This window comes from Salvia miltiorrhiza, chromosome 7 (genome assembly GCF_028751815.1).
Source record: "Salvia miltiorrhiza cultivar Shanhuang (shh) chromosome 7, IMPLAD_Smil_shh, whole genome shotgun sequence".
Taxonomy (NCBI): Eukaryota; Viridiplantae; Streptophyta; class Magnoliopsida; order Lamiales; family Lamiaceae; genus Salvia; species Salvia miltiorrhiza.
The window spans coordinates 30112554-30128959 of NC_080393.1; the positions used below are offsets into that span (position 1 = coordinate 30112554).

Here is a 16406-nt window from a genome sequence, read left to right on the forward strand (position 1 = left end):
AGTCCATTTTTGGACGTGTTTGTGTAGATCAAATATTCCTTGTCAGCTGTTGGGACGGCTAAGACCGGTGCAGTAGTCATTTTTTCCTTGAGTTCTTGGAAGCTCTTCTCGCACTTCTCTGTCCAAAAAAACTTTATCCATTTTCTGAGTAATTGCGTCATTGGTCTTGCGATTTTGAAAAATCCTTCAATGAACCTCCGATAGTAACCTGCCAATCCTAAGAAACTTCTTATCTCATTAGGGTTAGTAGGCGATCTCCATTCGCGCATCGCTTGCACATTCTCAGGGTCCACTTTAATCCCTTCTGATGACACAATATGCCCTAAAAACGTGACTTCGCTGAGCCAAAATCGCACTTGCTGAATTTGGCATAAAGGCGCTCCGTCCTCAACGTTTCTAGGACAATTCTTAGATGTTCCTCATGGTCTTTCTTATTCCTCGAGTATATCAAGACATCATCAATGAATAGTAAGACAAATTTATCTAAGTACGGATGAAACACTCGATTCATGAGGTCCATGAACACGGTTGGAGCGTTGGTTAGCCCGAATGGCACAACTACAAATTCGTAGTGGCCATACCTAGTTCGAAACGCCGTCTTAGGTACGTCTTCTGGTCGAATCTTCAGCTAGTGATAACCAGACCGCAAATCAATCTTCGAGAACACGCTTGCTCCCTTGAGCTGGTCGAAGAGGTCGTCTATCCTTGGTAAAGGATATTTTTTCTCGAGTGTCACTTTATTCAGTTCCTTATAGTCTATGCACATTCGCAATGTGCCATCCTTCTTTTTCACGAAAAGTACGGGTGCACCCCAATGTGATACACTTGGCCTAATGAATCCAAGATCCAAAAGTTCTTGAAGTTGTATCTTGAGTTCTTCCAACTCTTTAGGAGCCATCCGGTACGGTGCCTTTGAAATGGGAGCTGCCCCGGACTCCAAATCAATGGTAAACTCAATTTATCTGTCCGGTGGCGGCCCTGGCAGAATCTCTGGAAATACATCTGAAAAGTCCCATACAATTGCTACATCTTCTATGCTCCTCTCGGTTCCCGGTTCTCCGTGCAAATACATGAGGTAGGTTGGGTGTCCTTTCTTCATCATTTTCGTTGCTTGCAGAGTGGAGATGATCGATTTTCTTCTTTCCATGCCGATCCCGTGGAAATATGTCGGCTCCCTGCCTGGGGTTCGAAAAGATATCTATTTTTCATTACATAGGATGGTGGCGTAGTTCTCGGCCAGCCAGTCGATTCCTAGAATTATGTCTACGTCTCCCATCGGTATAACATATGAATTGTTCACTAAAACCCTAAGTGATCATATATTCAGTTCTAGGTTCAAGCAAACATGTTCTACTGTCTTCACCCCTCCTATTGGTGATGATATACTCAACTTCTGATCAGCTCTTTCCATTTTTAGCCTTAAGGCATCAACACATGCACTTGCAATAAAAGTATGCGATGCACCCGTATCAAATAGGAGTACAACAAGAGTATTGAGTAGCATGCCCATACCTGCCAGGTTTCCCTGGTTGTTCTCGGGCAGCTTCTGTCTCAAAGCATAAGCTCTAGCTTGACAAGGCCCTTCATGTTGTTTTCGTTGTCGCTGTTGTTGCTGGCGAGCCTGTTGCTGATACAGTTGTTGAGGTTGTGGTTGATACGGTAACTGTTGGTGCTGTTGTGCTGTGGATACTGCAGCTACTGTCCTGGGTGTGGTTGGGGCAAAGCTTGGATCGCTCACAGATGCGGAGCCTAGATAGGTGGGTTCGGCCTTAAACCCGTCCCGTGTTGCTTATTCGGGCATCAGTTTGCATAGTGCCCTTTCTGGTTACAGATATAGCAACTATCACTGCCGGCCTTACAGATTCCCACATGACTTTTGTTGCATTTGGGGCAAGGTGGAGTCCTTTGTTGGCTATTTTCTATTTGTTTCGATGCGCTCTGGCCCCCATAGCCTTGTGACTGGAAAGTTTGCCCCTGCCATGGCCTCTTCTCGGCTTGGCCCGAGTTACTATTGTCCCATTTTCTCTTTCCTTTGAAATTCTGACTATGATTTATATTATGTGGAGGTGCTGGCGTAGGTATAGATGTTGGTCTTTCTCCCGGCATTGCTGTCTCAATGTCCAATGCTCGGCTGAGCGACTCAGTATAGGACAATCCTCCATGGCTTGCCAAAGCCATCCTGATCTCGTGCCTCAGACCGGCACAAAACTTCTTAGCTATTTTCTAGTCTGTGTCAACCTGTCCTGGCGCATACCTAGATATATCGCAGAACATCCTGTCGTATTGAGTTACCGACATCTTCCCTTGTTTCAGGTTGAAAAATTCGGCCTCCTTCTTCTTTCGATAGCTCTTGGGTATATACTTGTTGTATAGGTCTGCTTTGAATTGTTCCCAAGTTAGATTTTCCAACTGCTCGGCTGTCATTGTTTTCATCCTCGCTTCCCACCAAAAATCAGCCGACCCAGTCAGTTGAAAGGACACGCAATTCAAGCGTTCTTGATCAGTGCAACGCAAAAAGTTAAAAATGCGCTCAATAGAGCGTATCCAGGTTTCGGCCTCTGCCGGATCCCCTATTTCGTTAAAGGTAGGTGGGTTTTGCCGTAGGAATAATTCTTCGATTCGTCGTTTCGGCTGCACAGGTGGTGGGACAATTTCTGGTTCTAGCCCAGCTTTCGGACCTCTCTCCTTATTTCGGGGAACCCTTCCCCTTCCCCTTGGACGTCCTCGTCTTGGTGGCATTCTAATGGGTCAAAACATAAGTTGTCAACGCATTAAAACACAATTAAGACATACTATCATTTCTATAGTCGCTCCCTAACTCATCAAGTTCTGTCGTGAAAGACCAATAAGGTCACTATAAATTGCCTCAATGAGGAATTCACATCGATATGAGAGCCTAGATCTAAAGATCTATTTAAGTGCTACCCCTGACGTACTGGCCATCTGGCGAATCCATTACAAAGTATTAAGTCACGGAATGCCCTGCGGTTCGGGTGATCACAATTCAAACTAACATACCTCAACATCGTAATATCTTAACACTAGACTCGGGTATAAATCGTGTAGTCGCTATCATTCTGTATGTAGTACTGACTATGGTTCGAAGGAGGTACTTTATTATGCCGCGACTAGCTGACCATATATATATATATATATCACACTCATTGTTATAAGAAATGCTCATGATACTCGTTTGATTAAGGCCATAGTTGATTCGGTGTCCCGCCTTGCGTGAACAGTCCGAACGAAGAACTATACCCATGTCATTAACTAGCATGACACACTTCTTTACACCTCATTGTATCTTGGTTGCTAGCTTCTTGTGTCCCCTTGTGTGACGTTTGACTTCCACCCCTTGTGGCTCACTCTTCACCTTAACCAGTGCTGAAAAGTAATTGTGTTTCTGCTAGTTGCTTCTACTGTCTTTATCACAATAGTGATCATGCATCCCTAACGCATCTAAGTTCATTGAGTCATCTTCACAATAAAATACATAAACATGATATTAAACACTCGCGCATTCGCGTGAAATATAAAGCTTTCAACGTTTGAAACATTCTGTTGTTTTTCTTCTTGTTAAGCTTGACGAAGTGATGAAGTGATGAGCTTTTATCGACTGACTCTTTCATACTAGTAATAATACTAGAAAAATTGGTTAACTCTAGGGTTCAGAGCAAATGAACTGCTCTGATACCACTCTGTCACGACCTAGCCTAATTAAGGATAATTAAGTTGGGAAAACCGTGACTAAGGGAGGGAGATTAGAAGCGGGGTAGAAAGGGGGATAATCAAACAGGGAGGATCGTATTCTATATCATTGTTAACAAAATGAATATTTATCATATAACGGACCTTAAGTCATATAGACTCAAATAAACTAGTAAGTTCGGATAACTCCGACTTAGCCAAAATAACATAAAACTTCTGAGTAAGCAGCAGAATAAGGTTCTGATGACATGTATGAAGACATGTATCCCCAGAGTTCATTAATATATAAGGATGATGAAAAATAGTTTCGCTCGTCACTTCATCACCACCGGCAGCTGCTCAACCTGCACATTTAGAAATATACGCAGGGCTGAATACAAAAGTACTCAGTGGGCACGTATGCCTAAGTATAAAATACATGTTAAATATATTGTAAATTGTCATGCCATCATAAACAATACAGCAAGGGAGTTTTCGCTAAAAGACCCAAGCTTACTAAATTCATTTGTGATTCTTAAAGTTCGACTGCAGTCTAAGTTCTCATAATCTATCATATCTGAAGCTGCGTGCCGGAGAGGTGGCCACCTCTCAACGGACACCGGACCGGCCAACTCGCTAGATGACTCACGATCCCTCGTGTACACTAGTCAAGGCAGGATAACTATCAACTGCTCAAGACCCGAATTCGATTACATGATAACTGGCAAAGCCACATCAGATAGATATCATACTGAAATTGAAACATTTTATGGCAAGACAATACTTGAAATAACTTCAACTCTAAGATTTTGTCATGAAATAACTTGCTTGAACGTAACATTTAAACTCATTGGATATATATAAAAGTAATGCCCACCTGTTGGCAACTCTTATTGTGGTGCAGTAGCTCTTGCCTAGTAATTACTCTCGTGCTTGACCTTAATTGCGAGAATATAATATAAGATATGTGTCCGAAGGGAATCCTCGATTAATGAGAATGTGAAATTAATGATGCATGACTCTCTTATGCATGATTCATTATTCCGACTTAATAGTTCGAGAAATTCTACTATTAATCCTAACTCTCGGATTAAATAAGCAAAATAAACTAACCGAAACTCATTTCGCACGATCAGGTAAATAACTATGATTAACCCGTTCGTCTTAGGGTGTTTTGACTCACATGAGAATCTAATAGATCTTGGCCTATTTAATCGGAAAAGGGGAATAGCTGAATCCAATTACTCGAGCAATAATCCCATAATAATTAATCCATAATGAACCAATTAAGGGCAACTCATATAATTTAAAATGAACTCGGCCCAACATAATTAAAATAGCAGCTCATTTACTGAATTAAAATAGTTGGGCTCCAATAATCAAATGTAGTCGGCCCAACGAAATAATTAAGGAGGCCCAAGTAAAATAATCAAACAGACCCAAGAAAATAGGCCAATTACTGAAATAATTTAACAAATGCCCAAAGGACCAATTACAAAGTAAAAATAAAGGGGAAGGCCCAAGACCCTCTCCCTCAAACTCGTCCCTCGGTCCTCTCTCTCTGCTCTCTCGCGCTCTGCTCTCTAGCTCTGTCTATGCTCTGCTCTCTCACTCTCTGATCTGATATGCTCTCTGCTCTCTGCTCTCTCTAGCTCTGTCTCTGCTCTGCTCTCTCGCTCTCTACTCTCTCTGCTCTCGCGCTCTCTGCTCTCTCTCTGCTCTGCTCTTTCGCTCTCTGCTCTGCTATACTCTACTCTACTCTACTCTACTCTACTCTTTGCTTTGCTATCTCTCTCTCTGCTCTGCTCTCTCGATTTAACGAATCGCTGAGCATCAAGGCGAGCTTCTCGCTTGAATTCGCCGCCACCACTTTTAAAATCCACCGAACGGGGTAAAGAGAGCCCTAACTCTTCTCATGTCGATTCAATTCGGCCATCTTCGCCTAAAACTCTACCCCCGCCGCGCACCAAGCCACTGCTGCTACTCCAGAATCGACGAGGAGCCATCGCTGGGGTCGGGAGTCGTCTGCCCTTCACCGGTCGACACCGTCGACACTGCTGTTCTCGGAGTTCGATGGGGCAGCAAGGCAGTGGCCCTAGCCCTCTAAAGCTAAGCCAAATGTTACTCTGCTTCATCTATCGATTCCTAACCTAAAATATAAACAAGATGCAGTCTCATCCTCGCTTTGCTTAAGAATCATACTATGCTCGTTCGAGTTCTTATACATACTAACACTTGCACAAAAGAAAAGTAATTGGTGGTCTACATTAAAAAGTGTAGTTCGCTGCTAAGTCCATTACGCTATATAGATCTTCTATCATTGAATCTGATCGTACTTTGGTATGAATGCTTACTGGAATGGATATTTGAGATGGAATCAATACCCTGAATATTTGTGTTGGTTGTTGAATGAACTGAGATAATCTGGCAGTTTGGCAGAGTAATGAATGAACGACCTCTCTCTCACTTCTTCAAGTGTTGAGGTGTTAACTGGAATGGCTGAAATGATTTACAGTCGTTGTTCTTCAATAAATGCAGGTGAAAACATGGAGAAAGCTGGGAATTAAAGCCAAGTCTCACCTTGTTCAAGTTGGCAGTAGGAAATTCACTTTACTCTCTTTGAAAGTTGTCGAGCAGTGACTGTGAGTGAATGAGGGAGTTTGTTGGCTGAAGTTAAAGCTAATAGAGAAAGGATGATGGCTGCACACTTGAGTATGCTAAGGGATGGTAGGAGGGGTAGGGAGATGGGGATTGGAGGCGTAGGGCGGCTGGCATAGGGAAAAGAAAAGGGTGCTGCAGACTTTTGCACACAACACACACGCCTCCTATCTCTTGGGGGATTGTGTAGATTGTTGGCAGATTGTGTAAAGTGAAAAACAAATAAAAGAAATAAAATCTAGTCTTGGAATTTCTATAACTGCAATATGTAACGTGTGATGATGTATCTGCTCGATATTAATATCGATGGACTGTAAAATAATTCTAAATTAAATCCGTAGATTTAATTCGTTTGCTCATCTAATATCTAAATTAAATCCGAAGATTTAATTTTCCTCACAAGCCGGAATAAATTCACGACTTAAGCAAGAATAATAATAATAACTAATAATATAAATAATACTTCTATTGCAAAAATTTAAATAACATGACTTTGCTAAGTCAGTTATAATCTGAAATAATAATTATTGATTGTCTCAATAATCCTTATCTCGGTTTCTCACGCGAAGCTAACAGACGTAAATACAATAATAACTCTGCTTCAAGTATTATATAACTCAAAGTCATAAGTCGAAATTAATAATAGATCATCACTGTGTTTCATTACCGAAAGATGCAATAAATAATTATTGCATTACTGGTTTTAATATAATTAAAAGAGCGGGTTACTACATATTGTACTACCAATTGCCTTAAGTGGCATAGCTTCACTACTGTTTCCTAAAGGTAGGACTGCACACTCCAGATTTGGTATACCCCTAGACTGTGATGAGAACTCAACATGTAGCAAGATCAAACCTGATAGTGATTTGATCGGACTCCTTAAGAAGACAAAGTTCATGATTTGGGATGAGGCGCCAATGACGCATAGATATTGTTTTGAAGCTCTCGATAGGAGTCTAAGGGATGTGCTACGGTCACCTACAGGAATTTGTTCTTCAAAACTGTTTGGCAGTTTAGTCGTTGTCTTAGGTGGAGATTTCAGACAAATACTACCAGTTGTACCAAATGGTAGCAGGCATGATATTGTCCACGCCTCAATAAGTTCTTCTAAACTTTGGAATCAATGCAAAGTTCTTAAATTAACTAAGAACATGCGATTGCAGGTAATTAAACTAGAGTTAAAATTTTATAAAGATATATGTTCATCTAAATTATTTTATTTATTGATTATAATGTTATCAAATTTATTTTTTATATCAGAATTGCACATCAGGATCAGAGGCTGAAGATACTAAGAACTTTGCAGAATGGATACTTAATGTAGGGGATGGTATTGTTGGTGACACTTTTGATGATGGAGAAGCTGAAGTGAAATTATCAGATGATATTCTTATACAAAATGCAGCTAATCTATTTATTATATGAAAACACAGTTTGTGGCAATTCTGTAAATAAATCTATATCTATTAATTTATATATTATATGAAAACACTTTTTTCAACAGTTAATTTTACCCGGCAAAAATCATCTCTCCCACGTTCTCTCCCAGCAACTATTTCTCTATCTCTGTCTAACACGGTTTTCTCACAATAACAGTTTTATCTCTCACACGCACAGCACGACACGACACGGTTCTCTCAGAATATATCTGAAGCAACGATAACAACTTCTCTCCATCTATTTATGCATAAGGATGCGATTGTTTTCGATTATTGAAGCGGGTAGAAGATATCAAGAGAAGAAGAGCGCGAGACCAGATATGAGAGCGACAACATGAACGATATATCTGGTGATGATCAAGATGCCAAACCGTCAAGGGATAAGAGATCTACCAGTTAAATTATTTCTCATCTCTCTTTCTATCCTGTTCGACTTTGAATAAGGAAAGTGTGCACATTATTCAGTCACAGAGCGAGCCTTAAAAGATTTGGTTTTTTGTTGCAGGTCATGGATAAGGCACATTGCGATTCGAAGTCCCGTCGTCTTTGTATTCCCGTAGCACAGCCTCCTCATCTCTCCAATTTTGAGATCGCGAAAATGTGTGGCCACATTTGCAAAAGAAACCCATTTCTTAAAGTTGATAGTTGTTATTCGTATCATCAAAATATGATTGCGTGTATTTCTTCTGGTATGTTATTCTAGATTTGGATGTATAACTATAGTTAACAAAGGTGGAGCAAGATAAGGAGGCAAGAGCGATTGGGGCAGAGGTCGATGCAGCAGTGAAGTGGAATGTTTGGAGATACACACAAGGTAGAAAAGCCTAAACTGTGAACTATGATTAATCTCTAATTTTAGTCGTCTAGCTGTTTAATTTTGGCTTAGTGCACATTTATCTGAAAGTAAAAGATCTAGATGTGAATAGTGTTTTGTAAGATTAAGAGAAACACATAACTGAAGAAGCTCATGAATCATTTCTATGACCCTCAATTAGTTGATTTGAACTCAAACAATTGTTTCAATGGATTTAATTGTACCTTGCAATTTATAAGTGAAGTTCTTGCATGAACATGAGGGAATATTTCTATGTCTGTCCTTTTGATTTTTTTGTTTCTTTAAAATGTTCATTGTATGATAAAGGAAAACATATATTAGAAAGTGTTGTATGTAGGCACATTATTTAAGTAGTTAAACTGTTGTGTTGTGCAATTTTGTATCAAGCAATATCTTCAAGTTGCGAAAGAATTTACTTTAGTGCATATCCTACAAGAAAATGAATATTAGGTGTTGTCGAGGAGGGGAAATTATTATTAATTTGTAAGCAGTCTATTTGAAAATAATAAACAATCGTATAGCTTGAAGAGGCATAGGCTCTAAGCTTTCGAGTTTATTACGATCAATCTAGCTGAATTTGGTTTACTGATAGAGAAATTAAGGAAAGTTTGGTAATCAGAGGAGGTTCGATCGAGCATGGGCCTTAACATGTGGGTGGCGCCACTAGGATGATGATGGATAGGGAGAGGTGGTGGTGGAGGATGAATTTGCCGAGCTCCACCAGCTGGCCCATTCTTGGAGATGGGTAGAGGACTATCATCTTCAACTTCACTTAATTCATCTCATGCATGCTACTAATCAAGATCACTACTGCTCAATGTTTGAAGACAATAATGACCACAATTTCACCTACCTTGGCATATAAAAATATACCAGAAATATGTTAGTTAGCTTCTTCATAGCAGACTCAGTTAGAGTAGCAAACCATTTTAATGAGGTGGCAAGATTAGTTAAAAGATATTTTAACTTAAATGTAGATGCAGTATTGTAGCTCTATAAATAGAGCATTATCAAGATGAATAAAGTAATCTCATTTTCATTCTTTAGTTTATTTTCACAAATGCATGTCTAGCTCATAGCTTAACAGCTTTTTATTCTTAGAACTTTGCAATTTGCAATTTGTAGCACAAAGTGGTGTCGATAGCAATGGCCACAATTTCACCAAAGTAATTATGATTTACATTGCAATTTGCTGCTAGATAGTGGCGCAACCTATCAATTTGCAGTTAAATAGTAGCGTCGCCTATTTTATCTTTTCTTTCTCTTAAGTTATATTTTGTTCAAGTTTCCATCTTAGCCTAGAAATTATAGAAATTAGATTTTAAGATATAGTCCGATATGAAGATGCATTTGGAAGAAGCAGAAGAGAAGAGAAGAAGAAGAAAAGTACAAAAAGGAAAAAAGCATTTGGTAGTAGAAGCAGAGGAGCGAAGAAGAAACCGAAGATCAAAAAAGAAGAGTTAAGAAGAAGAAAAACACGAGAAAAAGTATTTGGGAGAAGATGCAAAGGAGCAAAGAAGAAGTAGAAGACCATAGAAGAAAATGAAAAAGAAAACCGCAGCCTGGAGAAAAAGAAGATGCGCAAAAATGTTAGAAAAAAACATATGAATTCTTAAATATAATTTTGTATTGTTATTGGGCTAATTAGTTTGAGCCATGAAATGTGATTTTGTGTTAATAATGAAAACTATCCATTTCAATTTGTAAGAAAAAAAAAAAAAAACCTGTTTTACTATTCTATAATTTAAATAAAGAAAATAAAGGTTTTCATCAAACATGACAGATTAAAATTTTTCCTTTGTGATACATAACTAATATTCATTATTATTTATACTTACTTTTGATTTCAATGAATTTAGATGTTTATACTCATATTCTTTATTGAGTAATTGATATGAATTATTTTATTTTTAAAAAAATCACATTTAATTATATTTTAATTGTATTTAATATTTATATTTATTTATTTAAAATATCGTTCAATGTGTTCGCCGTGCATCGCACGGGCGGACGTACTAGTCCTACTGAATCTATAGTGAGAAGTACATATACAGATGTTTTGAATACATAGTCTGATCTAGAAAAATTTAAGGACAAAGCTATCTTGGCGCCTACGAATGAAATGGTGGATACGATCAATAATTACGCCATGTCTTTAATGCCGCCCGAAGAAAAAGTATACCTTAGTTCAGATAACATTTGCAAAGCGGATGGAGAAGTGGATGTCCATGATGAAAGATTTTCTGTTGAATATCTCAACACAATCAAGTGTCCAGGATTGGCAAACCACGAAATAAAATGGAAGAAGGGATGCATCATCACGCTTCTTAGAAATATCGATCCGTCCAATGAGTTGTGCATTGGAACGAGGATGATAGTTACTAAAATAGGAGAACGTGTGATTGAAGCAAAATCGATTTCAGGAAATAATGTTGGTAAGAAATTTCCAATTGCTAGAATGGTCATGAGTCCGTCGGATTTCACTGAAATTTCCATCCGATTTTAGAGGCAGCAGTTCCCCTTAAGTGTTTGTTTTGCTATGACTATAAACAAAAGCCAAGGACAATCTCTTTCAAATGTACAACTTTACCTACCAAAAACTGTATTTAGTCATGGCCAGTTGTATATCGCAATCTCACGAGTCACTAGCAAAAAAGGTCTTAAAGTTTTGATATGTGACGAGAATGGTCAGACAAGCAACACAACAACTAACGTGGTATATAATGAAATTTTTGATAGATTGAAAGGTAAGTACGATATAATTTTGGTCATCTTATTCATATATTTATAGACCAGTAGCATTCATTAAACATTTATAATGTTATTTGCTTAACATATGTACTTTTAAAAGTTTATTGTAGATTTCTTAAGGAAAGACTCGTACTTTTAGCAATACGAGTTGTGTATTGGTCATTTTGAGTGTCTTTGCATTTTGATTTTACCCTAGTAATTATAGACTAATTGTTAATAAGTTACGTAATTTATTTATAAAGATAAGCTATTTTTTTATATTTGATGTATAACTAACACTGCTATTCGAGATGGATGGAAATGAGTGTTGGATTTCTATTTCTGGCTATTGCTTATGTATATCGTATCTTTTACTTGCAAAGGCTATGTGTGGATCTACAATTCAGGATTTAGAAATTTTCTCTTCAAGCCAAAGCTTATGAAGGTTATTGTAGATTCAGGGTTTCAAGTGAGGAATTGGAAATGACTGTTGTATTGCTTGCTTTTGAAGATGTGGCCAATTGCCTGGTTAGTGAGTTGTTGTGTCGAGTATCGTTGTCTTTAATTTTCGTAAGTAAATTATGGCATAATGTTCTACGAGATAGTTTTCTTATATGTCGTACATAACACTAATAATTGTTTAATTATTCATTCTACAATATAACAAAGATATAAAAAATAGATCCCACTAAAAATTGTACAGATAATATCAAATAAAAATAATAATATATATTACCAATATAATTGACAATAAAATTTATTATAAATTATATTATAAAATAATGATCTTTCGAATTTCCACGAGTTATACACTAATTTATCCATAAGAGATCTCATGCGCATATAAAAGCCGAGCTGCAGAAATGAAAGGATCCAGTTAGTTTGTAACACCCCGTTATTTCTTAGCTAAGTTTAGAATTATTTTGAACTTAGAATTAGATTGATTCACGCCGAATAAAGAAAATAATTTATTTTAATTCCAACAAAAATTATTTACAAAACTTTTGTAAATTTGAATTATTTAAATTCATTAAGTGATTTAAATTCATATGCATTATATGTTTATTTAAATCAAGCATCGAGCATTTAAACGAGCTATTTAATTAGTGAACCCTGATAAATTATTACAATTTCAATAATCCAACTCTGAATAATTTTATTTGTCAAATCTTCTCCCTCAATTCTCTCCACTCAACAATCCCATCAAGTCACCTTCCCCTCCCATCAATAGCATGTGTTGCTGTCACACCCCAATTCTTGAATGAATAAATATAATCGAGGTGTGAATAATTCATAAAAATAAACAAGGAAAATACCTTGTTAAAACCTGAAATAGGATAGAAACTCGGGCTATGCCCCTTTGGATCATAAGTTTTGTTTCATGCTTCTGACAACCGACATTCATTAGCATAAATTTAGTAGTGAAGAGTCTAAGCTCTGTCAGGTATATCATTTGAAATTTAACATGAAGATCTTAAGTTGGGAAAACAAAAGACTGATATGAGTAATTGCTACAGCGGAAGTCTAACATAGGAATTTATCGCTAGCCTCAGCTCCGTCCCGTCAGCACCGGCCAGCCAACCTGAAAACATTTGAAAGTATTTTTGGGCTAAGTACTAATGTACTTAGTGGACATGCATTTTCTGAAACATTTTATATTTTCGTAAAGAGCAGTTTATCCAATTATACTTGACATGACTTAGAAGGTTTTAAATTGAAATAACTTCTAAGCATGTTAAAACATTTTCTTTCATTTGTGCGCACATGTCACACTCCCTTTCTGTTACTCGCTGTGATCCCGGACCTTTTAGCCACCGATGGATCCATTTCTCCCATGACACTTGCCCTGAGGACGTAACTCAGACAAGTTGAATTGACCTCGGGACGCTACCCAGGCAGGCCTTACATGATACATGCTCCGGAACACATCCAGCCAAGCACCCTTATAACGCCTCTTACATGAATTAGTGCCCGATGGAGATCAACCCACCGAAACAACTAACAAGTGTACACAATTCTCAAACAACGTGTTAGGTCATAAGAGAACCTCGATCGATTCATGAATTGCGAGCCTTAAACATAACAGAGCGCACAAAAAAAAATATTCATTGGATAAACAGTTTGCATTTCCTGAAACATTTAGAGCTTAATAACTCAAACATACATTTGGAAAATAAGCCCACCTGGATAGGCAAAGCCTGAAGATCATACACATATAAACCTGTCTTGGAAAAGTAGCGCTAATCCTCCTGGTCATCACAAAGCCTACAAGAAATCTATTCTCAATAGGTCTTCTTGAATTCTAATCTTAAGTCATGGTGTAGTGCTTAATATTCTATGATTCACTTAGCCGGGTTTTCAAAATTTAATGAATAAAAAATTGAAAACATTTCTCTTGAGTTAAGAACACCAACAATATTCTTACTCATTTTTCTTTAATAATTGGAATTATAATTAAAACCAATTAAATACTTTTATTGCAAAATAAATGCAATTTCATGTCATGCTTAGCATTTATTAAGTAATTTACTTAAAATATGCACATAATAATAATAATATAATATTATTATGCAAATTAAAAATAATTAATCAAACTTAATAAGTCTAATTAATTAAAATAGTGTATCTCCTTTAAATAAAAATCTGCATAAATCCAATTAAATTAAATAATTGGGCAGCCCATGATTTAAAATAATTAGAGGCCCACTGACAAAAATAACTCTACTCATTTAAAACACATGGCCCAAACTGAATAAAATAAATCGAGCCCAGCTAAATAAAAGAATATCGGCCCAACTGACTCGGCCCAAAAACTCATAAAAATCGGCCCATTGAAAATTTAAAACAAAGGCCCAACATTCAAAGCCCAAAAATCAAACCCAATTCCCAAAACCCAAACCTAAAGCCCACACTCCCTCCCCCCTTCTTCTTCTTCCCAGCCGCATAACACACACACGCATACAACTAAATCTGTCATCTCTCTCTCGACCTCTCTCTCTCAGCCATATCCCACGGCCGCGGCTCCTTCCGGCGAGACAACCGGCGACCGGCCTCCATCTCCCTCAACCTATATCTCCTTCAACCTATATCTCCTTCAACCTCCACCCTAGTCTCGATCTCCGGCGACTCAGGGAAGCGACGACGAGTGCCGTTGACTCCCTCTCTCTTCCTCCGTCCGTGGCCGAGCAATAGCAGCCATGGCCGCCGAGCTCTGCCTCCCTCCGCCGAAGTGCCGAGGTCGGCCATCTCCCTCACCCTTCCCCCTATCTACAGACCCTAGCGGCCATAGCAGCTGAATTCAACCACCGTCGGTCTACCCTCTCTCTCACCGTGGCCGGGCGACAGCAGCGCCGCTGCCGTGCCGTGCCTCCATCCTCTCTGACTTTCGCCAACGAGCAGCGGAAGCCGCTCTCTTCCCCGACTCCGGCGAGTAGCAGCGATAAGCTGCCGCTCCACTGTTCTCCGCTCAGACCCTCACAGCACACGCCCACACACAGACGCCCCCCCCTTGCGCCGTCTCCTCCCATGGCAGCGGTGGAGTTGCCGCCGCCTCCCTCGACTCAAAAACAACAGCAACACAGACACGACAAGCACCAACAAAACTCAAGACTCTTCTTTCTTCTCTTCTTTTAAAAACAAACATGCTCTGATGTAAAAGTATGAATACATGAATGTCATTTGTCCACTCTCTTATGTGCATAATCTGAAAATGCTATATGGAATTTCCTTGCTTGTCTTTAATAATACTCGAAGAAAATTTATGCAAATGAATTAAAGGTATAATCTTTAACAGAATCTCATGGGTTTTTATGTTGCTGAAAATCTGAAATGATTTGGTGCTGTGAAGGGTAAGAACATACTTTGATGGTATTAACAATACAAGGGATTTAAAATAAAACCTTGAGGAGTTGATCGGCTTGTTTTGCTGGTTCTACCTGCCTTGGCTGATTACTTCTGGTGTTTAAAGGATCAGAATCGTTCCAGCAAGGATGAGGAGGAGTTTGTTTTTGCTTAGGAGGAGTTTTTACTAAGGATATTTCTTTAAGTTATAGTGCAGTGTTGGGAGACAAGACAGCCTAAAAGTTGAGTTGCAAAAGAAGGGAGTATGTGAGTGTGAATGAATTAAAGTTGCAGGGAAAGTGTCGTGGGTGGAAAATAAAGAGTGTGAGTGGAAATAGGTGGGTGGGTGGAAGACAAAAGTAACGTGTGAGTGGAAATAGGTGGGAGTAGTGGGAGGAATAAAATAATAAAATAAAAAGTCTTCCGGGTTGTACTATGAAAACTGTAATAATTCTTCAGTGTTTGCTTAAATAAAAGCTCGTGAAAATGCTTTGAATGCTAAATTAAATAAATATGCAATGCATATAAATTTAATAACTAAATTTACAAATGTTTTTGTAAATCATTTTTGTTGGAATTAAAATAAATTCATTTTCTTTATATCCGGCGTGAATCATCCTGACTTCTAAGTTCAAAATAATTCTAAATTTAGCTAAGAAATAACGGGGTGTTACAGTTGCCATGCTATTCCCCTTCTCTCATGTACACTCACACCATGCCTAAGTACAGGCAGTCATGCCCACCCTCAAAGCTCATCCCTCATAGTTATACTTAGCAAATTTGTTATTCATCACTTCACACCAATCACCCAACACACTTTCATTTTTAAAGAGAGAGAGTTGAAGCTTCATAACTTCATCAGCCAACCAGTCACAACAGGAGCACATAGAGTTCAAGTTCAGAGCACCACAATCACCGATTCAAGGTTTTTCCCCACTAATCTTTCACAGATTTTTATTCCAGCTATACGCATACAATTTCACTGGCATGATATATTTTAGTTCCACAAATCTATCAGAAAGCTTTCATCTTTCATATATTCGTGTATATATATATATATATATATATAGGGAGAGGTTCAAGAAAGAACCATAAATAAAAGAAGACCGGAGAACCATTTTCAGCCATTCGATCATCAAGATCTACGGTGAATGCATCATCTTGTTGGATGAATGCAGATCCTGAGTTCGAATCCTGAAGGGAGCATTTTTTTA

The 16406-nt window shown here is 38.3% G+C and overlaps 1 protein-coding gene and 2 long non-coding RNA genes across 3 annotated transcripts; 2 read left to right on the forward strand and 1 right to left on the reverse strand.

The window, feature by feature from the left end:
• The first annotated feature begins 7881 nt into the window (after positions 1-7881).
• Positions 7882-9668, forward strand: LOC130996002 (uncharacterized). The gene is made up of 2 exons (XR_009092324.1): positions 7882-8182; positions 8293-9668. It is a non-coding gene; the product is annotated as an uncharacterized LOC130996002 (long non-coding RNA).
• Positions 9669-9960: 292 nt separating this feature from the next.
• On the forward strand, positions 9961-11839 carry LOC130994065 (uncharacterized). The gene is made up of 4 exons (XM_057919100.1): positions 9961-10008; positions 10694-11090; positions 11184-11369; positions 11736-11839. Exons 1-4 carry the CDS (start codon positions 9961-9963, stop codon positions 11837-11839), a joined length of 735 nt encoding a protein of 244 aa, XP_057775083.1.
• Positions 11840-12641: 802 nt separating this feature from the next.
• Positions 12642-15789, reverse strand: LOC130996020 (uncharacterized). The gene is made up of 3 exons (XR_009092350.1): positions 15252-15789; positions 13536-13617; positions 12642-12934 (listed from the first exon to the last, which is right to left on the reverse strand). It is a non-coding gene; the product is annotated as an uncharacterized LOC130996020 (long non-coding RNA).
• Positions 15790-16406: the final 617 nt, after the last annotated feature.

Excerpts from the sequence above, each read along its gene's own strand:
- LOC130994065 (XM_057919100.1), top strand. The coding sequence starts at position 9,961 with ATGAAGATGCATTTGGAAGAAGCAGAAGAGAAGAGAAGAAGAAGAAAA. Across the intron at positions 10,009-10,693 it reads AGAAGAGAAGAAGAAGAAAA|TCTGATCTAGAAAAATTTAA; the intron begins GTACAAAAAGGA and ends TTGAATACATAG. Across the intron at positions 11,091-11,183 it reads AATTGCTAGAATGGTCATGA|GACAATCTCTTTCAAATGTA; the intron begins GTCCGTCGGATT and ends ACAAAAGCCAAG.